Genomic DNA, 23063 nt, shown 5'->3' with positions numbered 1-23063 from the left:
CTTTGACGACTAATTGAATCATGAAAAATTACTAAACAAATCATAATAATAAATTAAGTTTGCCATTTTTGTATAATAATAGCAATTTTTCTTAATAAAATAATTTTCAATTAAGAAGAATATGATTACCGAAGTTAAATATGTCATGTAAATTATAGAATAAAGTTAAAATAATTTAAAATTTTAGGTATAAATTCAAATGTGTAATTCCATAAGAGTTTATCTACATATTAAAAAACAAGCTTAACGATATTTGAATATTAAAGTTCATAAATAAAACTCATGAATAATTTATAGATAATTTTCAATTTAAATTTTATTTTAAAATATAATAATATAATAAATTTTGTAATTTATAGTGTGTGAAAAAATAAAATAAATAAATAAAAACTTCATGTATTAGCAAAGCATAATCACATTATTAATTGAACTAGAGAAAAATAATAATAATAATTCAATACACGATATAGAATTTCTCCAACGGATATTGGGATGAAAATTAAATACTCGATAGATGTGAAGATAAATATAAAGATGGATTTAATAAATGAGGATGAATATGAAATCTCACCCAAATTCTATCATTATCCATTGTCATATCGTAAATTAAAACTTATAAACATCAAATCTTATAGTTCCCAAGTTAGATTAAAATAGTTTCCTCAAGACTAGTGGTTAGTCATCCGTAATTTACTTCCTCCGCGTGAACGGATTGGTGGAGGCGCTGGAGCGAGTGCAGACACCTTTTGCTAACTTAAGTTAGATTAAAATAATAATAGCTAAAATGGGCAATAAAAAATTTACATAAATCATAAGAACAGTAGAAAATGAACAAACTTAACACACTCGATCTTAGTTAATTCCCTTGGCAAAACCAAACTTAGAGATTATTATTCTCTCATTGTCATTTTCCTTGCTAGAACAAACATCAATCGAGGAGGGTTAAAAGATGGAAAAGAATAGGCAAAAGGAATAATCATCATATTATATCACATTATGAATGATACATGAGAAAACAAACAATGGGGATGAAAAAAACAACACAGTTCTGTAATTCTGTTCGATGAATTCAACCTAACCCCAAGTTAAGAAACAACAAATTATCTCAGTTTCCTACCGCAGACGCCTTGTATGTCTCGATACCTCCAAAGTTGCCGCTCTTCTATTCAAATTATGTGATGACTGTAACTAACACTTGGACAAATATCGCCGGCAATCTAGTTTTTGTCAATGACAATCACTGTGAACTATAGCCGCTCGGATGCAATTTCTGCCACCTCCAAGAAATTGAAAGGCTCTCCTCAAGTTTGGTGTAGTGTGCCGTCCAATTCAGCTCACGATTGATTTTAGATGGATCACTATACACTTCGGCATAGTCACCTGGCCTGCGCTCGAGGTAATCAACTTTGATGTTCACCCCGGTGGCTTTTTTGCAGGCCTCAACAAATTCTTTGACAGACCTACCTGCAAGTAACTGAGAACACTTAGCTATCCGTTGTGCGGGAGTTCACGAAGAGAGGGAGGAAGAGAGAGCAACCTAACCTTTTCCGGTACCAACATTGTATATGCCGACTTTGTTAGGCATCGCCTTGTCAAGAGCTTTTACATGAGCATCCACGAGATCAGTAACATCAATATAGTCTCTGATACAAGTTCCATCACTGGTTGTGTAGTCTGTTCCTTTAACCTATAAAAAAGCTCACAAGTTGATTGTATTTGAATAAGATTTCCCAAACACCGGGTCTAAAAGTGAGCTTTCCTTAATGGGTGACAAATTATATATGCGTATAACGATATTAAGTTAACTGAAGATACCTTTAATCCGGGTATGATGCCTAAAGCTGCATCAAAGCAAGCACCAGAAATCCGTCCATGTTCCCTGAGTTCAGGTCTAGGGGCTTCACCTAATCTTCCTTCTGGATCAGATCCAATGACATTGAAATATCTGTCGATGTGAAGAAACAAGTTAATCTCAAGCTCACAGATGTTTTCACAGTGCAAATTGTTATAATCATTAACAGACCTCAATATCATGACTGCCATGTCCGATTTCTTTGAAAAATCTAGGATAATGTCCTCTGCCATTTTCTTAGCCTTCCCATATGGGTTGATAGGATTCTGCAGGTATCGTATGAATTGTCAATACAAAATCAACAGATCATCGTAATTTATCAAGCGAAAAAAGACAATGTCCATCAGCCAGCTTAAATCTGGATTTCAATTATATCATATGTTAACTCTTTTCCTGACCTGAGGAGTTAGCTCTGTAATTGGCATCTTCTCGGGTTCTCCATAAGTAGCACAAGTACTCGAGTAAATAAGAGTTTTAACGCCATGTGCTGCCATAGCTTCAAGAATCACCAAAGTATTTGCAGTGATATTATGATAGTACCTATTTTGGAAATGTTAAATCATATAAACAAAGTAAGAGTGAGATAGTAAAACTCTGTGGTTAGAGCCACCATATCTCAGCATAATTGAAAAAGAAAATGTTTTCTAAGGAGTTTTTTCTCGAATAGTGCAAATATAAATGCTCATGATTTCTTTAGTCAAGGATCATTGTGAAAAATGAATACATCCCTACGAGCAAATTCATTAGTTGTATAAACAGTTTCATACTTTCCCACAGGTTTCAAAACCCAAGTCATGTTACACATTATGAGAAGGATAAATAACATACCTAAGCGGTTCAAGTGTGCTTTCACCAACATAAGCTACAGCCGCAAAATGCATAACAGCATCAAAAGCATTTTCAGCGAAGATCCGATTAACCTAACATTTTTTGTCAAGGAACAAACTAAAACCGCTGTTAGAACAAAACTAACGATGCATAGATTTGATCAGTATTTGGAATGATTCCTCTATTTCAAGCAATAGCTATACTTATCATCGTAGGCTCTAATTTTTCCATGTTTCAGTTATGCTCTATCTTTTAAGCATTCTACTACCATTTATTTATTTTATTGTTTCTACTTGCTAGAACTTTTCTACCAAAAAAATTGTAACAGGAGAAAACATTGACATTTCTTAAGATTATATCATTCTATTTTGATAAAAAACAAAGAAAAGAATATCATTCGTATTGCCTTATATTGATCATTGTGATTTGTCTTTTACTTTAGCTTCGCTACATTAGTAGGTATCCAAAGTGTGAGATATCTTGATTCGCTGGCATGTAACATCCTGAAGATCATCATCAGATTGCCACACAAATCAATTTTGAGTGCTTTGCAGCTCAAGACCAACGAATGAATAAGCTAAACCAACAAAAGCAAGAAATAACATGAACATGCTTTTCAAGGCAAATCCAAGGCAACCAAAATCAAAACAATCACAGAACATGTTGGAGCAGAAGCTAGTGATCTACCCATGGATATGTGCAACAATACAAGCTCAGTGGCAGAGAAGGTGCTCGTGAACAATGATTTCATGCTCACAGGATCTTGTCACTGCCATATCAGCATCCAACTTATAAGGTGGACTCAGAAGATGAATATATTGGGCTTAAAAACTCGTTGTCAGACAATATACCCTTCAAAAACATGAATTTCACTAGCAAGTAGAAATTTCCTATTTATGGCAACAAATTTGACCATCAAAGATTTCTTGAATTGCATACCTAAAAAAAACTTGTACAGCAGAACTGGAAAGACTTTGGACAATTTGAACATACCTAAGTGGAACCAAGTGAAATTGGTAATTTCAAACTAAAGTGGCAGTTCTTAAAGGTCTATGCACAAAACTATCTATAGAGTCAGAAAAGCAAATGGTTTCTCACTTTCTCAATATTTGAATAATTTAACTACATATACTCAGGATCACATTGGCTGTCAACTATGGCACGGATCGGACCCAAACTGCACCATCAACAGAAGAACAAATGAAAAGCTTGAAATTTTTAAAATTATTTTGAGTCATCTAGAGAAACTTTTTATCTGGGATAGATAAAAATAAAGCACATCAATCTGCTGCAACCTATCAACAAGAAACAACCCTTGGAGATGATAGTACCCTCTAAGAGTACTTCAGCATATGCACATCAAAGAACAAGACAAAATCCATGTGTTAAGCAAATATTCAATAATTCTAAAATGTTACTGAAGTGAGAAGATGCACAAGTGTGTCCATATCAAAGATTAATAAATATGGATGATCATGATGAAGGCTTAGATGATACCTACCAAGGTGAAGGACAATATCTTTGTCCATCAGAGGGGGTGAAAGAACAATACTCATATTATTTCGAAGGATTTAACAACACTAAAGCAAAAGGAATCTCAATGCAACCATCTCTTGAAAACATGGAGTATCATATAAGACTAAATTTTATAATTCAGTCATTGATAGTAGGAGTCGTTCCAAAATAATATCCAAGGAAATTGTAAGAGTACTTGGATTATCAATGTAGAATCATCCAACAATATTGGTTGGATCAAAGACAGAGAGTATTTTCCCTTTGTAGTAGGTGCTATTTGAGGAGGAGAAAAGGATATAGCATAATTGGATACCCATGCGAGGAGACATAAAGCAAAAGATGGATGAAATTGATCTCAAATACTAAGAAGTCGGTGATAAGTGGCATCAAGCCAAACTCTGGCAAAGGCGGCAAACTCGAACGAGTTCATCCAAAGTGGAAGGGAATAATGAGGCATGAACTTAATCAACCACCCATTATCTTATTTCAATCAATACTCATCATGCGTAACATTATAGCTTTATTTCTTTGCCCTTTTCAATTATGTTCATTTCTTATTGCTAGATGTTCCTCATCTACAAAATGGTAATAGGGTATAGGATATTTTTCCCTAGGTTTTATCTTGTTCTATTTTGAAATTGTAGAATTTGAAATATATCAAAAAATCACCAAAAAGTAAACTGTAAACAAAAGAAATTCACAGGATCAGGATACAGCTCTTGCATCTCCTAAATCTGCATAAATAAATTGAAGTTTTCCGGGCTCTGGAAATAGTTGCTGGAGAACCTTAATAGCTCCAAGGTTTCCTCTGGAGAGGTTATCCTATAAAAATAAACCAGAAAGATTAATTATAGTGAAGATGATTTTGATTAGTGGAAATAAAGGATAATACCATTCAACCCTGTTTTTTCTCAGGAAAGCCATATTACCACTATTGTAACACGGTATGAGTCCTTTAAGAGTCGAAGTGCAGCATGGGAACCAATATAGCCGGCGCCACCAGTCACTAAGACATGAGTCACTCCAGGTTCATGCTGTGAAAACTGCAATGATAATATATATTCTGATTCACGATGGACACGAAATCAAGAAGAAGGTAATTTGCAAACTAATAAAATCAACAAATAAGAATCTAAAGAGGGGCATATAAGGTTAATTGTAGTGAGTTGTTGCACTGTCCACAAGTATAATGAGAAAAGGTTTCTCAAATCTACAGATGTGCCATGTTTATAATTCCTCATGTACAAGCCAGATTGAAGAAAATTTGATCATTTTATACAACATAAAACATAATTGACATGGTTGATCTTTTTGAACTTCTAGTTGGAATGTGATCAAAGCCTACCACACTAGTGGCCATGAAACCCGGTGATTGCTTCAGAATCAGTATGCAGAAGGCTGTCAGTATAACAGCCATAATCAGTTTCCCAATAATATGAGGCTTGCGTCTCGTATCTGGGTAATCCATTCCTGCAAATGTAAATAAAGATAAAGCACTATTCACACACATTCATATAACACACACATATATACTCTATACTTTTCAAGGTAAGAGAAAGATAAGTGCAGACATAATCATTTACAGAACTACAGATCACGATTAGCTTGATAAATAAAAAATTGAACATTATGATAAAATCATAATCTCCAATGAATTTTACTTCATAACACAATATAAAGCCATAACAATATGACACACTATAGAGTTCTTTTTTTAAAAAAAATTAATAAGAAGAAGAAGAAAAGGAGGCATGACCATGAAACCAATGAAGAAAACATTAGATCTCCAATTAGTAATAGAACCTGCAAGCGGCCAAGGTCTGACAGCTCTAGGCTGATTTCTGTTCCTGTTGCTAGGTAGCATGGGAGAAGTTTCCTTCATAGTAAAACACAAGGGTTTCCTGTTCCTGTACCTCAACGAACGCAACCTCCAACTGCCGACCAGATCAAGGCAACTGTAGCAGAGGCAAACACAAAGTTCAATAAACAGACCCAAATTCATCTCGATAAGAAGACCAACAGAAAAATTCTTCTCGATGGAAATAGGGCGAACTAAGAAATCCAACCTAATCATTCTCGATGGAAACAAAACTATCTCCTTTAATTAGATAGTGCATTTGAAAGAACAACGAGAGAAACAAAAACAAGAATTTTTTTTTTTTCAAAATTCGACGGATAAGGGATAAGAGTACCCTCAGATCCACAAGAAGAGCTTAAAATTAACTGAAATCCATCTGCCATGGAAAGGCGAACAAAGCCAACACCAAATCAAATTGCCGCCTTTAAACATGCCGGAAACCCACAGAAAAGAAAACATGGTACCCAAAGAACCACAGAAAAAAAAAATAGATCATCAACAGCCAATTGCCAAAAAACACACGAAACACTAGCGAGAGCGATAAACGCGGCATAAGGCCCCAAATGGCAACCAAGGAAGCAAAAAAATCAACAGCCATCTTGAGAAGAAACCCGTCGAGGAACAAGAAGGGGATCAAAATCGAACCTTGGCGAGTATAGCGGTCCCTAGCAGCGAAAGATCAGGGGAGAGGAGGAAGAGGCGAGCAAAGAGAGGAGAAAAAGGTGAGGTTTTTTTATAGAGAGTGGATGAAGTTCGGGCCGAGTCCGAGTGGACTCGTCAATTCATTACTTCTGTTTGGAGAGAGACAGGAGAGGAGAGGAAACAAACAAATAGAGAGAGAGATAGAAAATGTTTATTGTGGTAGGTAGTTGGCCAATTATTCTAAAAAAGTCTATGTTTTTTCATTTGTTTTTTTTATCAAAGTCCTCTTTTTATTGTTTTTGATAAACTAAGTAAATTTTCTAAATTGGACTCTAGATTTTGTTTTTGTGTGTTTTTTTCCGCCGGGTGTTTTGCACTTTGTTTTTGCCCAAAGTTGTAAAAACATCGTCCGAACCTCGTCGAATGTCTCTCCGATACAATTGCAACCTTAGAAATAGAGTTGTAAACGAGCTCAGGTTTACGATGTTGAAATATATTTAATAAAATAATTGAGTCAAGTGAAATGGAATCTAAAATGAACTAAAATATTAAAATAGTGGTTCAAGCTTATTTGATTTTTTTTTATATAAACTTAAGTTTTATTTGTTTAGATATTATCAAATTTTTAATTTAAATTTATTTAAATATTTAAAATTTTTATATTTTAAAATTTATTTGATTGATTGTTGTGCTTGATAATATAAATTTCTTTGTTTATTTATTATGTGGATAAGAGTTTTGTTAATGAATATGATTCACAATATCTATTCATAATTCATTAATTTTAATGAGTTGTCCATATAAGGGGCGCCTAATTGACTAGAGGGTATGGATGGCAATGGGGTGGAGAGGTAGAGGGTTTGTCATCCACATCCCCACTCTTATTTCCAGTTCTATCTAATCGAGAAATCCTCATTGTTAGTGCAATTTTCTTGTGTCAAGGTTGATCAGATTAACTAAGCTTAAGTTGGCTCGAGCATAAGTCTTGATGTTTGAGTTTTTATGTTTAATAATATGTAGAGATTGATGGTTAAAGTTTGACCAGAAGTTAAGTCAAAGTTACTTGACTGGGAAGTCTTAATTGGATGTTAGGCAAGGACAAGTTCAATGGGAACATTGGCAGAAGATGAAAATCCAAGTAGGCCGTAAAGGACTGGACACTTAGTATGAAAAATCCTGATGAATAAAACTATAAACTGATCCCGTGATTTATCTCTCTTCACATAACTTAGGGATTGTTAGGGACATCTATGTTAAGATAATTACCTTTTACTATAATAAATATTAATGAGTTAAATATAAATATGTTTAAGGTTGTTCAGATTTATTCAAATTTATTCATTACTTAACTTGTGAGTATTAAATAAATATAAATAAATTCTTATCAAATTGAATTTCGAACTTCTCACAAATATGTAATTCATTTACGACCTTACTTAGAAATCCATCAAAATAGAAAGCGTTAATTTTTTTTTATTATTATTTGTTTCCATTTAGATAAATTTGTGTATAAATGATGACTCCAGCTAATCCTGGGTAACCAACCTATCCTCATAAAATTTTTTCACTGACTATCAGGATAAATAGAAAAACACTTACGACATACAATTCAAAATTTTAACCTCCTTTGATTGCACATACCAAGGTAGATGAACTTATGTAAATAGACTATAGAAGTAATTTTTAATCTCAAAATAAATAATAATTTTGGACTCTCCTAACCCTCATTAATGTCAATCTAAATTTTTAGATACATCTAGTAATTTTTTTTATGTACAATTGATTGAAATGTTATTATAACATTTAATAATTATACGAAAAGGAATAACAACAATATTTTGGTGGAACATAATTATAATTTAATTTAAGACTAAATAACTTTTAACTCCCTATATTTTCTATGTAGCATTTTATCCCGGTCTTTAATAAATAAAATTTAACTCCCTTTAATCAAAAGTTAGATGTGAAAAAAATGTATAAAAGATAATTATGTCATTGTCTTTTTTAGCATTTTTTGATAATAACCTCAAGAGAAAAAAAATATATTGAATTGACTATTATATTTTTGATAAAAATTCTTACAAAATTCATATATGCACTAACATAAACAATAGAAAAGAAGTAATTCTGAAAGAAATAATCTGCCAAAAACTCATTTCACTACCCTCACAAATTCAAAAAAGAATCAGAATTTTAAATTGATGAACTAAAAATCAAAAGAAGATTGAACAAAATTATCATTAAAAATCTCCTACTCCTCATCAAATGTGGCATGTAATAAAATAGAGGCGAAGTGTTAGTATGACAAAATTGTACCAATAAAATATAAGAAGGAAGTTTATAAGTTATTATGGCTATAAGGTTAGTGCTTAAATATTTTAATATACCATATAAACCCAAAACCACTGACATCTAATAGATGCCAACTACTATTTGCATGTAGAAAAATGGTGGATGTGGGTTCTTCCGATGGATAGATGATGTGGTGAGTTGCCACGTCATCTTGTCAGACCATCAGATGGATAGGCTAGAGCTCTTTATAGACGTGGGATTATTTGAACGGATAACCATGATAGCGACACGAATATCTACCATTAAAACACAATAGTGATGAATACCCGAGGCAACGCCTCGACCTCCTTTAGTGAATTAAATGTAGTCGTCCGATGTAGAGCTTGAAAAGATGCCAACTCACCATCACCGTCAAATCCAAAGGGCATTAGTAGTGGTACCATCGCACGCCTTTGCAATTAATGCAGTAAGGAGGTCTCGTAGCCTGAGGTGTATGCTTTCCATCCATTAATACAATGATACGATGCGCCAATCATCAAGCTTGATGCACTATCTTGCGTATCATATCCATTTAATGTAGGGCTCTCTCTCCTCGACGACCAAGACTCATCCAATTATCCCAATAAAATGTCAACATTTTAGCGCAACGGGATAAAAGTGTTGGTGCAGGTTACACTAATAATCAGATTTTGATGTATGACAAATATGTTAAAGTTAGATGTGTTGTGTATCTAATCTTTTTACCAAGTGTGCAGGACTTAATGGATCTAGAGGACAGGAACACTATGCTGAAGTCTAGCTAGGTTGATAACTGGCACGAAGTCCAAATTGGTTGAGATCTGACAAAAAGAAGTCCAGTTAGATTGATAGTTATTATGAAGTCCAGATCAATTGATATCTAGTAGAAGGAAGTTCAAATTGATTGAAATTTGACAGGAAGTCCTTGTGGGTCAAAGGATCTAAAGTCTGCAATTGATAAGTGGAGGTAAACAATTGGAGGAGAGATCCAGTGAGGACACGTTCCCGGTTGAGGAAATAGTAGGCGTCGGTCTAACTTAGGTTTTGGGAAACCTAAGCTAAGACCTTGATTAGAACCTGGTTTTAAGAAGACAAGATCTAATTAATACTACTACCTTATTGTGCTAACTTTATTTTGCATTATAAACATATTATAGTTGTCTAGACTATTTTTTTTTTATAGGAAAGACAAGGATAAAAAAGGGTTGTCTGGGCACTCAGAAGGGATCAGGGTGTCTGGAGTTGATCCGGGCTCCCAAACTAGTTTTGCCTAGGCAAGTGCCTGGCTAGACACCCAAGTGATCCCAGTGTCCGGAGGTGCTCCAGGTGCCCAGATCAACAAAACTCATCCAGAAGCTGAGTTGGAGCACGTCAACTGACCGAACCCATGTCAATAGTCTAATCGCTCGGAGGGGGTTAAGACGCTCGGAGGGGGTTAGAGCGTCCGGAGATGGATAAACTGTTGGTTAATCCTAGAAAAATGTACCGGTTCCACTGTACAAAATTTTTTGTACAAGTGTCGAACCTTTCCTTAAATAACCTATTGTGTTCTTTAGAAGTTAAATTAGGAATCGCAGACAGAACTTAACATCATTGATTCCAAATTTAACTTATCTGTTCTTAATGGTTTAGATTTGAATCGCAAGCGGAACTTAACACTATTGATTCAAATCCACCTATGTTATTAATTCCATTAAATATTAATTTCCAAAATTGGCTTCCAGGACTGCATGACGAGGCACATGGCCTTCTTGGATATGGGAGCAACCACCACCGCCTAGTCAAAGCCTTTTAAGGAAAGCTAATATTTAATTTCCTTAAATAACTCTAGGTTAACCAAAAAGAACAATCGAATCACAAATTCGAAAAAGAAGAAACACAACCTCGAAAAACTTATTCGAAAAACTAGATCTAATTGCCTCTTGTATTTAGAATTCTTACAAAGAAAATAACTAGTATGATGCGGAAGAAAATTACTAGTTATACCTTCTCTTTGTAAGCTAATGACCTCGAGATCTTCTGCCATATTCCTCGCCTTGCCTTGGACGTCGTGTGGGCGACGATCCTCCAAGATGAACACCACCCAAAAGAGCTTCTCCTCCTTGTAATATTTGACCACCACCACCACAATAGAAAAAAGAGCAAAGGGAGAAGAGAGGGAGAGAGGGGTAGGCCACCAAGAGAGTCTCCAAGCCAAAGAATAAGAGTTGTGTCTCATGAAGCCCCCTCACCCCTTCTTTTATATTACTTGCCCAAGGCAAATAAGAAAAAACTTTTTACAAAAAAATAAAATCATCCAAGAGTTTTTTCCTTTTCCCTTTTAATTTTTCCTTTTCTTTCCTCTTGATTGAATCAATCACCAAAACAATGGTTGTGATCAATCCTATTTGGTTTAGGATTGAGTTTGGCCGGCCCCTTGCTTGGGCACCAAGAAAGGTGGCCGGCCACCATATTTAGGAAAGAAAAAATAATTTTTTTATAAAATTTTACAAGAAGAAAAAACTCTTATAAAATTTTACAAGCTCTCTTTCCTAGAGTTAAAAAAGAAAAGTTTTAAAAAATTAAAACCATGTTTTAAAATTTAAAACTTCTCTTATAAAATTTCTTTTTTTAACATGATGATAGAAAATTTTAATTTTAAAACTTATCTTCCTCCTTTTTTTCTTAAACCATGAGGATGGTTAAAAAAGAAAGTTTTAAAACTTTTAAAACTCTCTATTAAAACATGTGGCCAAATTCAAATAAGAAAAGTTTTTAAAATTAAAATCTCTCTTTTAAAACTTATAGTTTTCTACAAAGAGAAGATTTTAAAAATTCAAAAACAATCCTCCTTGTTTGAATATTGTGGCCGGCCCCTACTAGCTTGGTCACCAAGCAATAGGGTCGACCCTTTAAGAGGAGATGTGGCCGGCCATTGCTTGGTCACCAAGCAATGGACCGACCCCCTTCTTGGACACCAAGATGGACCTTTCTTTAGATGAACTTGAGACTCTAATGAGGCTACGACAGGGACCTAGAGGAGAAATTGGTTTTGGCCTTTCGATGAGCTTGAGTATCCCGTGTTCGCCTTGAACATACAACTCAAGTTTATCGATAATAACTCATTCCACTAGAGAGTTATTATCGCACTACCACACCAATCTCAAATTACATTATGGGCTCCTTCTTTTTATGAGTGTGTTAGTCTCCCTGTGTTTAAGATTATGAATGTCCACTAATTAAGTAAGTTACTGACAACTCAATTAATATCTAGCTCCAAGAGTAGTACCACTCAACTTCATTGTCATGTCGGACTAAGTCCACCTGCAGGGTTTAATATGACAATCCTTATGAGCTCCTCTTGGGGGCATTCTCAACCTAGATAACTAGGACACAGATTCCTTCTATAATCAACAACACACACTATAAGTAATATCATTTCCCAACTTATCGAGCATATTGATTTATTGAGCTAAACCTCACCCTTTGATAAGTCAAAGAAATAAATATTAAATATATGTGTTTGTTATTATATTAGGATTAAGAGCACACACTTCCATAATAACTAAGGTCTAGTTCTTTTACTAAGTCAATACAAAAAGAACTTACCTAAATGGTCATACTCAATACACTTAAAATGTATCAGTGTAATTTATTAGTCAAGATAAACTAATATTTAATTACATTACGACTATTCTGATGGTTTGTTCCTTTCCATCTTAGTCGTGAGCAACTTGTTTATAATTTATAGAGAACCGACAACATGATCTTCTGAGTGTGACACCACACTCTATGTTGTTTACTATATAAATTAATTGAATAATTACATTTAACAATAAATGCAGATATTGACCAATGTGATTCTTTTATTTCAAAAATAAATGTTTACAAAAGCTAGGCTTTTAGTATACACTCCAACAATCTCCCACTTATACTAAAAGACTAAGCTGCCATATCTGTTGCCATACATCTGATTCTCATCCTCTCCATATGCCGATCAAAAGCTTTCGCCGAAAGGGCCTTTGTGAAAGGATCTGCCAGGTTATATGCTGATGCAATCTTGGCGACAATAACTTCTCCTCGCTTGACGATGTCTCGTATCAGGTGGTATTTGCGCTCTATATGTTTACTTGCCTTATGGGCTCGTGGTTCCTTCGAGTTTACAACTGCACCGCTATTATCACAATAAATTGTGATGATCTTGGGCAAACCAGGAATCACATCTAAGTCCATTAGAAAGTTCCTGAGCCATACAGCTTCTTTGGCTGCCTCAGAGGCTGCCACATACTCAGCTTCCATAGTTGAGTCTGAGACGCATTTCTGCTTAACACTCCTCCATGCAATGTCTCCACCTCCTAGAGTAAACACATAGCCTGACGTAGACTTACTATTGTCCCTATCTGATTGGAAATTCGAATCTGTGTAACCCACAGGGAGCAAATCATCTGCTTGGTAAACTAGCATATAGTCTCTAGTCCTTCTCAGGTACTTTAATATATGCTTTACCGTAGTCCAATGTCCTTGTCCAGGGTTACTCTGATATCTGTTAACCATGCCCACGACAAAATAGATATCAGGTCTCATACACAGCATTGCATACATAAGGCTTTCTACAGCCGAGGCATAAGGAACTGCCTTCATGTCCTCTATCTCCTCTGATGTCTTCGGAGACATCTCTTTAGATAAGGCTACTCCATGCCTAAAAGGTAAGAAATCTTTCTTGGAGTTTTGCATGCTAAAACGAGTAAGGATTGTATCTATATATAAGTTTGGGATAGACACAACATTCTTTTCTTGCGATCCCTTATAACTTTGATCCCAAGAATGTGTGCACATTCTCCTAAGTCCTTCATATTAATTTGTTTGGATAACCATACCCTTACGTCCGATAATACCTTGACATTGTTGTCAATTAACAAAATATCATCTACGTATAGTACAAGAAATACCACCACGTTTCCGTTACACTTTTTGTATACACAAGACTCATCCGGACACTGAATAAATCCATATGACTGGATTACTTCATTAAACCAGATGCTCCAAGATCTTGAAGCTTGCTTCAGTCCATAAATGGACTGATTGAGCTTACATACTAGATGCTCTTTGCCAATGAATCCCTCAGGTTGCTTCATATGGATGTTTTTTCCAAGACTTCCATTAAGGAAAGCTGTCTTGACATCCATTTGCCAAATCTCATAATCCATATGAGCGACAATGGATAAGAGTATCCGGATAGACTTAAGCATGACTACCGGTGAAAAGTCTCCTCATAATCGATTCCCTCTTTCTGAGTATAACCTTTCGCAACAAGCCTTGCTTTGAAGGTTTCTACCTTCCCATCTATCTCTCTTTTCATTTTGTAGATCCACTTGCATCCAATGGCTTTTACACCATCAGGTGGTTCTACAAGCTCCCATACCTTATTAGAATACAGATTCTATTTCGGAATTCATTGCCTTTTGCCAAGATACTGCATCTATATCTTGGAGTGCTTCGTCATATGTTTGGGGATCAGGTTCATGTTTACCTGGGATCAAGTCCGAAGACTCTCCCAAAAACATGAATCTCTCAAGTTGCTTCACAACCCTCCCACTACAACGAGGCACTGTCTCTGACTGTGTATCATGTGTGACTCATGTTGTAGTTTCTTGTGGTACTTCATCTTGTACTGTTGGTACTAAAGTAGACGTGTCCTCTCTAATTTCTTCTAGAACTATTTCACTCATGGGCTTATGGTTCATTACATAATCTTCTTCTAAAAATCGAGCATTGGTGCTAACAATGATCTTCTGATTTTTAGGATTATAAAACAAACCACCTTTTGTTCCCTTAGGATATCTCACAAACAGACAAACTGTTGTACGTGATTCCAACTTGTCAGTATCTCCCTTCAGCACATGTGCTGGACTACCCCATATCTGGATATGATTCAGACTAGGCTTACGCCCATTCTATAATTCTATGGGAGTAGAAGGAACTGTTTTAGAATGTACCATATTCAGAATGTACACTACTGTTTCTAAAGCATATCCCCAAAATGAATTTGGTAATTCTGAATAACTCATCATCGATTTAACCATTTCCATAAGAGTCTTATTCCTTCGTTCTGCCACACCATTCTGCTGGGGTGTACTAGGTGCAGACAATTGGGATTGAATCCCAACTTCTGATAAGTAATTCCTAAACTCTCCAAAGAGGTATTCGCCACCACGGTCAGACCGTAGTGTCTTGATACTTTTACCAAGACGTTTCTCCACATCATCCCTATATTCTTTGAACTTGCGGCGCATCAGGTAAATGTATCTGTATCTTGAATAATCATCTATAAAGGAGACGAAGTATTCATAACCACCTCTTGCCTGGATAGACATAGGACCACACAAATCAGAATGAACCAGTTCTAACGCATCTTTGGCTCTATACCCCTTGGCCTTAAAAGGTCTCTTAGTCATTTTACCTTCCAAGCAAGATTCACATGTTGGAAAGTTTTCCAACTCTAATGAACCCAAGAGTCCATAAGCTACAAGCCTTTGAATCCTACTTAAGTTAATATGTCCAAGCCTTAGATGCCAAAGATACGTGTGGTTCATTTCCGAAAGTTCTTTTCTCTTATTAGAGTTAGAAGATGTGTTATTAATTTTCATATTTTACTTTGTGGGAGAAATTGAATTTAAAGTGTATAAATTGCCAACTAATGCACCAGAACAGATAATCACCTTATTTCTCTTTATAATGACATTGTTACTAAAGGAAATTGAATATCCATCCAAATACAGTTTAGAAACTGAAATTAAATTCTTTCTAAAACTGGGTATATAAAGATAATTTCTTAAAATCAAATTTCTATTCCTATCAAATGATAAGTAGACGTCTCCCACTGCAATAGCCGCCACCTTAGTAGCATTGCCCATGTAGACAGTTATCTCTCCATCAAATAGTCGCTGGGTTTCCTGGAACCCCTGCAAAGAATTGCAGACATGATCAGTGGCTCCTGTATCTACACACCAGGTGCTGGTAGATAACACCGCTAAACATGTTTCAACTACTAGAGTATGAGATATACCTTTATTGTTCTGGTTCCTACGAGGACAACCCGCATTCCAATGTCTAGACTGCTTGCAGATGAAGCACTTGCCCTTCGGCTTCTTCATTCCAGCTTTCTGTCCTGTACCCTGAGGTTTATTCACCTTCTTTGCTGAAAAGACTTGTTTCTTCTTCTTCTTGTCTTTTGACTTAGAAGTAGAACCATTTTCAGCATAGTGAATTTGAGAACAGTGACGAAATATTCTTTCTGCTGCCTATAGTTCTGTCAGAAGTTCCGCCAACGTATACTCTCTTTTGTTCATGTTATAGTTTAGGCGGAACTGCTCAAACTTCTGGGTAGCATTTGGAGAATTATATCAACCTAGGTTTCCCCATCAATTTCTCCTCCAAGGACTTGTATTTCGTTCAGATAAGCCATTATTTTGAGGATATGATCCCTTACGGGTGTCCCCTCAGACATGGTGGCTGTCATTAGCTTTCTCATTGCCTCTTGCCTAGCAGTCCGACTCTTGTGCCCAAAGAGTTCTTTGATATTGTTCATTATATCATAAGTTGTTGGTAAATCTTGATGCTGATGTTGCAATACATTTGACATTGATGCCAAAATGTAACACCGCGTCATCTCATCAGCTTTTACCCATTTCTTATGATACTCAATCTCCTCTGGGGTAGAGTCACCGTCAGGTGCATCAGGGCAAGCCTCAGTCAGTACAAACTTATAGCTTTCAACGGTAAGAACAATGTCCAGGTTTCTTTTCCAATCAATATAGTTGGGACTAGTAAGTTTGTTCTTTTTTAGTATAATGGTTAGTGTGTCGATGTTGGTTGCTACTCGGAAAACCTAGAGGTTCCACTGTACAAAAATTTTGTACAAAGGTCTGAACTTTTTTCCTAGCTACCATGTGTTCTTTTAAATTAAATTTTGGATCGCCTGCGGAACTTAACACGTTTGATCCAAAACTTAATCTATTTGTTCTTTTAGGTTTTAACTTGGATCTCCTGCGGAACTTAACACGTTCGACCCAAGTCTCCTTAAGTTATTAATTCCATTAAATACTAATTTCCATAAAAGGTTCCCAGTACTGACGTGGCGAGGCACATGGCCTTCTTGGATATGGGAGCAACCACCACCGACTAGACAAAACCTTTAATAGAAAGCTAATATTTAATTTCCTAAAATAACTTTAGGTTAACCAAAGAGAACAATCAAATCACAAGGAAAAGAAAGAAAACAAAAGAACACAACATCGAAAAACATATTCGAAATACTAGATCATAAGCCTCTTGTATTTGGTATTATTTCCATAAATAACTAGCATGATGCGGAAATAAAATTACTAATTATACCTTGTAGAAAACCTCTTGATCTTCTACCGTATTCCTCTTCTAACCTCGGACGTGTGGGCAACGATCTACCAAGATGAGAAACCACCAACCACCTTCTTCTCCTCCAAGCAAGGTTCGGCCACAAAGGAAGAACTTTACCAAAGAAGAAAATCAAAATACTAACCAAGCTCCAAGAGATGCTAACTTTCTCTCCTTCTTCTTCTTCTTCTCCAAGTAGTATCCGGCCACCACAAGAACTCCAAGAGAGATGAAGTATTCGGCCACCACAAGAGGAAGAGAGGGAGAGGGTAATGGCTGGCCACAACACCAAGGAAAAAGGGAGAGAAAACAATAGAGGTTGTCTCTCATGAAGGCACCCCTACCCCTTCTTTTATATTCCTTGGCCTAGGCAAATTAGGAAATTTAATTACAATAAATTTTCCTTAATTTCCTTGACTTGATTTAATTGAGAGAAATAAAATAAAATTTCCCAAATCAATTTCAAGTGGTCGGCCACATCATTGGAAAACAAAGAGGACAAGTTTTAATCAACAATTAAAACTTCCTAATTTGTTTCCGGAAATTTTAAAAATAAAATTTCTCTTTAAAATCTCTTCATGGTTAATAAAAGGAAATATCTATAATTTTAATTTTATTAACATGTGAATAATTTTAAAAGAAAATAAAACATCTCTCCAATCTATAAATAAGGAAAGAGATCTAATCTCTTTCTTTAATCTTTGTAAATCTTTTACAAGAGAGATATTTTAATTCTAATTCTCTTTAAATTATATCTTCCACATTATAATAAAATTAAAATTAAATTTCTTTTTAATTTATTTTGGCCGCCCTACTAGCTTGGGTTCAAGCTAATTTATGCTTAGGCCGGCCCTAGCTTGGTTCCCAAGCTAGCTTGGCCGGCCCCTATTGGTGGGTATGAAGGTGGGTATAGGTGGGTATAGAACTCTATAAATAAGAGGCTACGATAGGGACCGAGAGGAGGAATTGGTTTTGGTCTCCGATAAAATTAAGCATCCGTGTTCGCCCGAACACACAACTTAATTTTATCAATGATAATTCATTCCACTAGAGAACTATCATTGAACTACCGCACCAATCCCAAATTACATTTTGGGCTCCTTCTTATTATGAGTGTGTTAGTCTCCCTGTTTAAGATATCGAATGTCCACTAATTAAGTGAGTTACTGACAACTCATTTAATTAATATCTAAGTCCAAGAGTAGTACCACTCAACCTTATTGTCATGTCGGACTAAGTCTACCTGCAGGGTTTAACATGACAATCTTTATGAGCTCCTCTTGAGGACATTATCAACCTAGTATCTCTAGGACACATTTTCCTTCTATAATCAACAACACACACTATAAGTAATACCATTTCCCAACTTATCGGGTTTATTGATTCAACGAACTAAATCTCACCCATTGATAAATTAAAGAAATAAATATCAAATATATGTGCTTGTTATTATATTAGGATTAAGAGCACACACTTCCATAATAACTGAGGTCTTTGTTCCTTTATAAAGTCAGTATAAAAGAAACGACCTCAAATGGTCCTACTCAATACACTCTGAGTGTACTAGTGTAATTATATAGTCAAGATAAACTAATACCTAATTACACTACGACCTTCTAATGGTTTGTTCCTTTTCCATTTTGGTCGTGAGCTACTGTTTATAATTTATAAGGTACTGATAACATCATCTTCTGTATGTGACACCACATACTATGTTATCTACAATATAAATTAAATGAACAACTACAAACAAATGTAGACAATTAGACCAAATGTGATTCTTTATTCATAATAAATGTTTACAAAGCTTAGGCTTTCAGTATACATTCCAACAATCTCCCACTTATACTAATGACTCGCCATATCTTCTACCATACATCCGATTCCCATTCCTCCACATGCCAATCGAAAGCTTTTAAGGGCCTTAGTGAAAGGATCGCCAGGTTATTCACTGATGCAATCTTGGTGATGACAACTTCTCCTCGCTCCACAATATCTTGACTTACGTTCTATATGTTTACTTGCCTTATGAGCTCGTGGTTCCTTCGAGTTTGCAATTGCACCACTATTATCACAATAAATTGTGATGATTTTGGGAAAACCAGGAATCACATCTAAGTCCATTAGAAAGCTCCTGAGCCATACCGCTTCTTTAGCGCCTCGAGGCTGTCACATATTCAGCTTCCATGGTTGAGTCCAAAACGCATTTCTGCTTAACACTCCTCCATGAAATGGCTCCACCTCCCAAAGTAAACATATAGCCTGATGTAGACTTACTATTATCCCTATCTGATTGGAAATCCGAATCGGTGTAACCCATAGGGAGCGGATCGTTTGCTTGGTAAACTAGCATATAATCTCTAGTCCTTCTCGGTACTTCAATATATGCTTTACGGCAGTCCAATTTCCTTGTCCAGATTACTCCGATATCTGCTAACCATGCCCACGGCAAAATAGATATCGTGTCTCGTACATAGCATTGCATACATTAGGCTTCCTACACCAAGCATAAGGAACCGCTTTCATGTCCTCTATCTCTTTTGATGTCTTTGGAGACATCTCTTTAGATAGAGCTACTCCATGTCTAAAAGGTAAGAAACCTTTCTTGGAATCCTGCATGCTAAAACGAGCAAGGATTGTATCTATATATGAAGCTTGGGATAGACACAACATTCTTTTCTTACGATCCCTTATAACTTTGATCCCAAGAATGTGTGCACATTCTCCTAAGTCCTTCATATCAAATTGTTTGGACAACCATACCCTTACGTCTGATAATACCTTGACATTGTTGCCAATTAACAAAATATCATCTACGTATAGTACAAGAAATACCACCACGTTTCTGTTACACTTCTTATATACACAAGACTCATCCGGACTTTGAATAAATCCATATGACTGGATTACTTCATTAAACCGGATGTTCCAAGATCTTGAAGCTTGCTTTAGTCCATAAATGGACCGATTGAGCTTGCACACTAGATGCTCTTTGCCTTTTTCAATGAACCCTTCTGGTTGCTTCATATGGATGTTCTCTTCAAGACTTCCATTAAGGAAAGCTGTCTTGACATCCATTTGCCAAATCTCATAATCCATATGAGCAGCAATGGATAAGAGTATCCGGATAGACTTAAGCATGGCTACCGGTGAAAAGGTCTCCTCATAATCGATTCTCTCTTTTTGAGTGTACCCTTTTGCAACAAGCCTAGCTTTGAAGGTTTCTACCTTCCCGTCTGTCCCTCTTTTCCTTTTGTAGATCCACTTGCATCCAACGGCTTTTACACCATCAGGTGGTTCTACAAGCTCCCAAACCTTATTAGAGTACATGGACTCTATTTCGAATTCATTGCCTTTGCCAAGATCTCGCATCTATATCTTGGAGTGTCTCGTCATATCATGTTCATCAGGATCAAGTCCAAGACTCTCCCAAAACATGAATCTTCAGTCGCCTCACAACCCTCCCACTACGACGAGGCATCGTGGTTGTGTATCATGTGTGACACGTGTTGCGTCTCTTGTGGTACTTCATCTTGTCTTGTTGGTACTGAAGTAGACATGTCCTCTCTAAGTTCTTCTAAAACAACTTTACTCTTGGGCTTGTGATCCATTATATAGTCTTCTTCTAAAAGCGGGCATTGGTGCTAACAATGACCTTCGTCTTTAGGACTATAAAATAAACCACCTTCGTTCCTTTGGGATATCCTACAAACACGCGAACTTCTGACGAGATTCTAACTTATCAAGATCTGGTTTCAAAGACATGTGCTGGACTACCCCAAATCCGAATATATCTTAGACCGGGTTTTCGCCCATTCCACAATTCTATGGGAGTAGAAGAAACTGATTTAGAAGGTACTAAGTTCGTAACGATACACTGCTGTTTCCAGAGCATATCCCCAAAACGAATTTGTAATTCGAATAACTCATCATCGATCTAACCATTTCCATAAGAGTCCTATTCCTTCGCTACACCATTACGTTGGGGTGTTCCGGTGCGCAATTGGGATTGAATCACCTCCGATAAGTAATTCCTAAACTCTCCTAAGAGGTATTCGCCACCACGATCGGATCGTAGTGTCTTGATACTTTACCTAATCGCTTCTCCACATCGACCTTGTATTCTTTGAACTTGTCAAAGCACTCGGACTGCGCATTAGGTAAATATATCCATATCTTGAATAATCGCTATGAAAGAGACAAAATATTCAAAACCTCCTCTTGCCCGGACATACATAGGACCACACAAATCGAGTGAACCAACTCTAACACTTCTTTGGCTCTATACCCCTTGGCCTCGAACGACCTCTTGGTCATTTTACCTTCTAAGTAAGATTCACAAGTTGGAAAATTTTCCAACTCTAATGAACTCAAAGTCCATCCGCTATAAGCCTCTGAATCCTACTTAAATTAATATGACCAAGTCTTAGATGCCAAAGATATGCTTGGTTCATTTCAAGGTTCTTTTCTCTTATTAGAATTAGAAGATGAGTTATAAATTTCCATGTTTTGCTTTGTGGAAGAAATTGATTTAAAATATACAAATTGCCAACTAATGCACGAGACAGATAATCACTTTATTTCTTTTAATAACTACATCGCATCGAAAGAAACCGAATATCCATCTATAAACAGTTTAGAAACTGAAATTAAATTCTTTCTAAAACGGGTACATAAAGACAATTTCTTAAAACCAAATTTTTATTTCTACTAAAAGACAAGTAGACGTCTCCCATCGCAATAACCGCCACCTTAGTAGCATTGCCCATGTACATATCTCTCCTTCAGATAGTTGTCGGGTTTCCGGAACCCCCGCAAGGAATTGCAGACATGATCGGTGGCTCCCATACACACCAGGTGTTGGTAGATAACACCGCTAAACATGTTTCAACAACCGAGCATGAGATATACCTTTGTTTTGGTTCCTACGAGGACATTCCGCCTTCCAATGTCCGCTTGCAGATGAAGCACTTGCCCTCTGGCTTCTTCACTCCAGCTTTAAATCCCGTACACTGAGATTTATTCACTTTCTTTCTTGAGCTTGTTTCTTCTTCTTCTTCCTTTCGGTTTAGAAGTAGAACCATTTTCAGAAAGTGAATTTGAGAATTGTGACGAATAATCCTTCCTGAAGTTCCATCAAGAGTTCCCCTAATGAATAAATCCTTTTATTCATATTATAGTTCAGTGAACTGCTCAAAACTTAGGTAGCGTTTGGAGGATCATATCGATCCGGGTTTCCCATCAATTTCTCCTCCAAGGATCCGTATCGTTCCGATAAGCCATCATCTTTAGGATATGATCCCTTACAGAGTACCCTCGCATGGTGGTCGCCATTATCTTTCTCATAGCTTCTTGTCTAGAAGCCCTATCCCGATGACCAAAGAGCTCCTTGAGATTGTTCATAATATCATAAGTCATTGGTAAATCTTGATGTCGATGTTGCAATACATTTGACATTGAAGCCAAATGTAACACCGCGTCATCATCCGCCTTTACCCATCTCTTATGATATTCAATCTCCTCTTGGGTAGATTCACCATGGGTGCATCAGACAAGGTTCACCAAGATAAATTTATAGCTTTCAAGAATGAACAATGTCCGTGTTCCTTTTCCAATCTATGTAATTAGGTCCAATAAGTCTATTTTGTTGAAGTATGATGGACAGTG

General features: G+C 36.2%; 1 protein-coding gene across 1 annotated transcript; it reads right to left on the bottom strand.

Moving 5' to 3' along the window:
• Positions 1 to 960: 960 nt before the first annotated feature.
• On the bottom strand, positions 961 to 6854 carry LOC122040955 (probable UDP-arabinose 4-epimerase 2). The gene is made up of 11 exons (XM_042600446.1): positions 6699 to 6854; positions 5999 to 6150; positions 5541 to 5665; positions 5125 to 5238; positions 4910 to 5017; positions 2681 to 2772; positions 2251 to 2392; positions 2024 to 2118; positions 1816 to 1945; positions 1543 to 1687; positions 961 to 1464 (listed from the first exon to the last, which is right to left on the bottom strand). The coding sequence occupies exons 2-11, from the start codon at positions 6075 to 6077 to the stop codon at positions 1238 to 1240; spliced, it is 1257 nt and encodes a 418-aa protein (XP_042456380.1). The 5' UTR covers positions 6078 to 6150; positions 6699 to 6854; the 3' UTR covers positions 961 to 1237.
• Positions 6855 to 23063: the final 16209 nt, after the last annotated feature.

The sequence above is a fragment of the Zingiber officinale genome, chromosome 2A, assembly GCF_018446385.1.
Source record: "Zingiber officinale cultivar Zhangliang chromosome 2A, Zo_v1.1, whole genome shotgun sequence".
NCBI lineage: Eukaryota > Viridiplantae > Streptophyta > Magnoliopsida > Zingiberales > Zingiberaceae > Zingiber > Zingiber officinale.
Note: the sequence above shows the minus strand (reverse complement) of the source record. Positions and strands in the feature narration are given on the sequence as shown.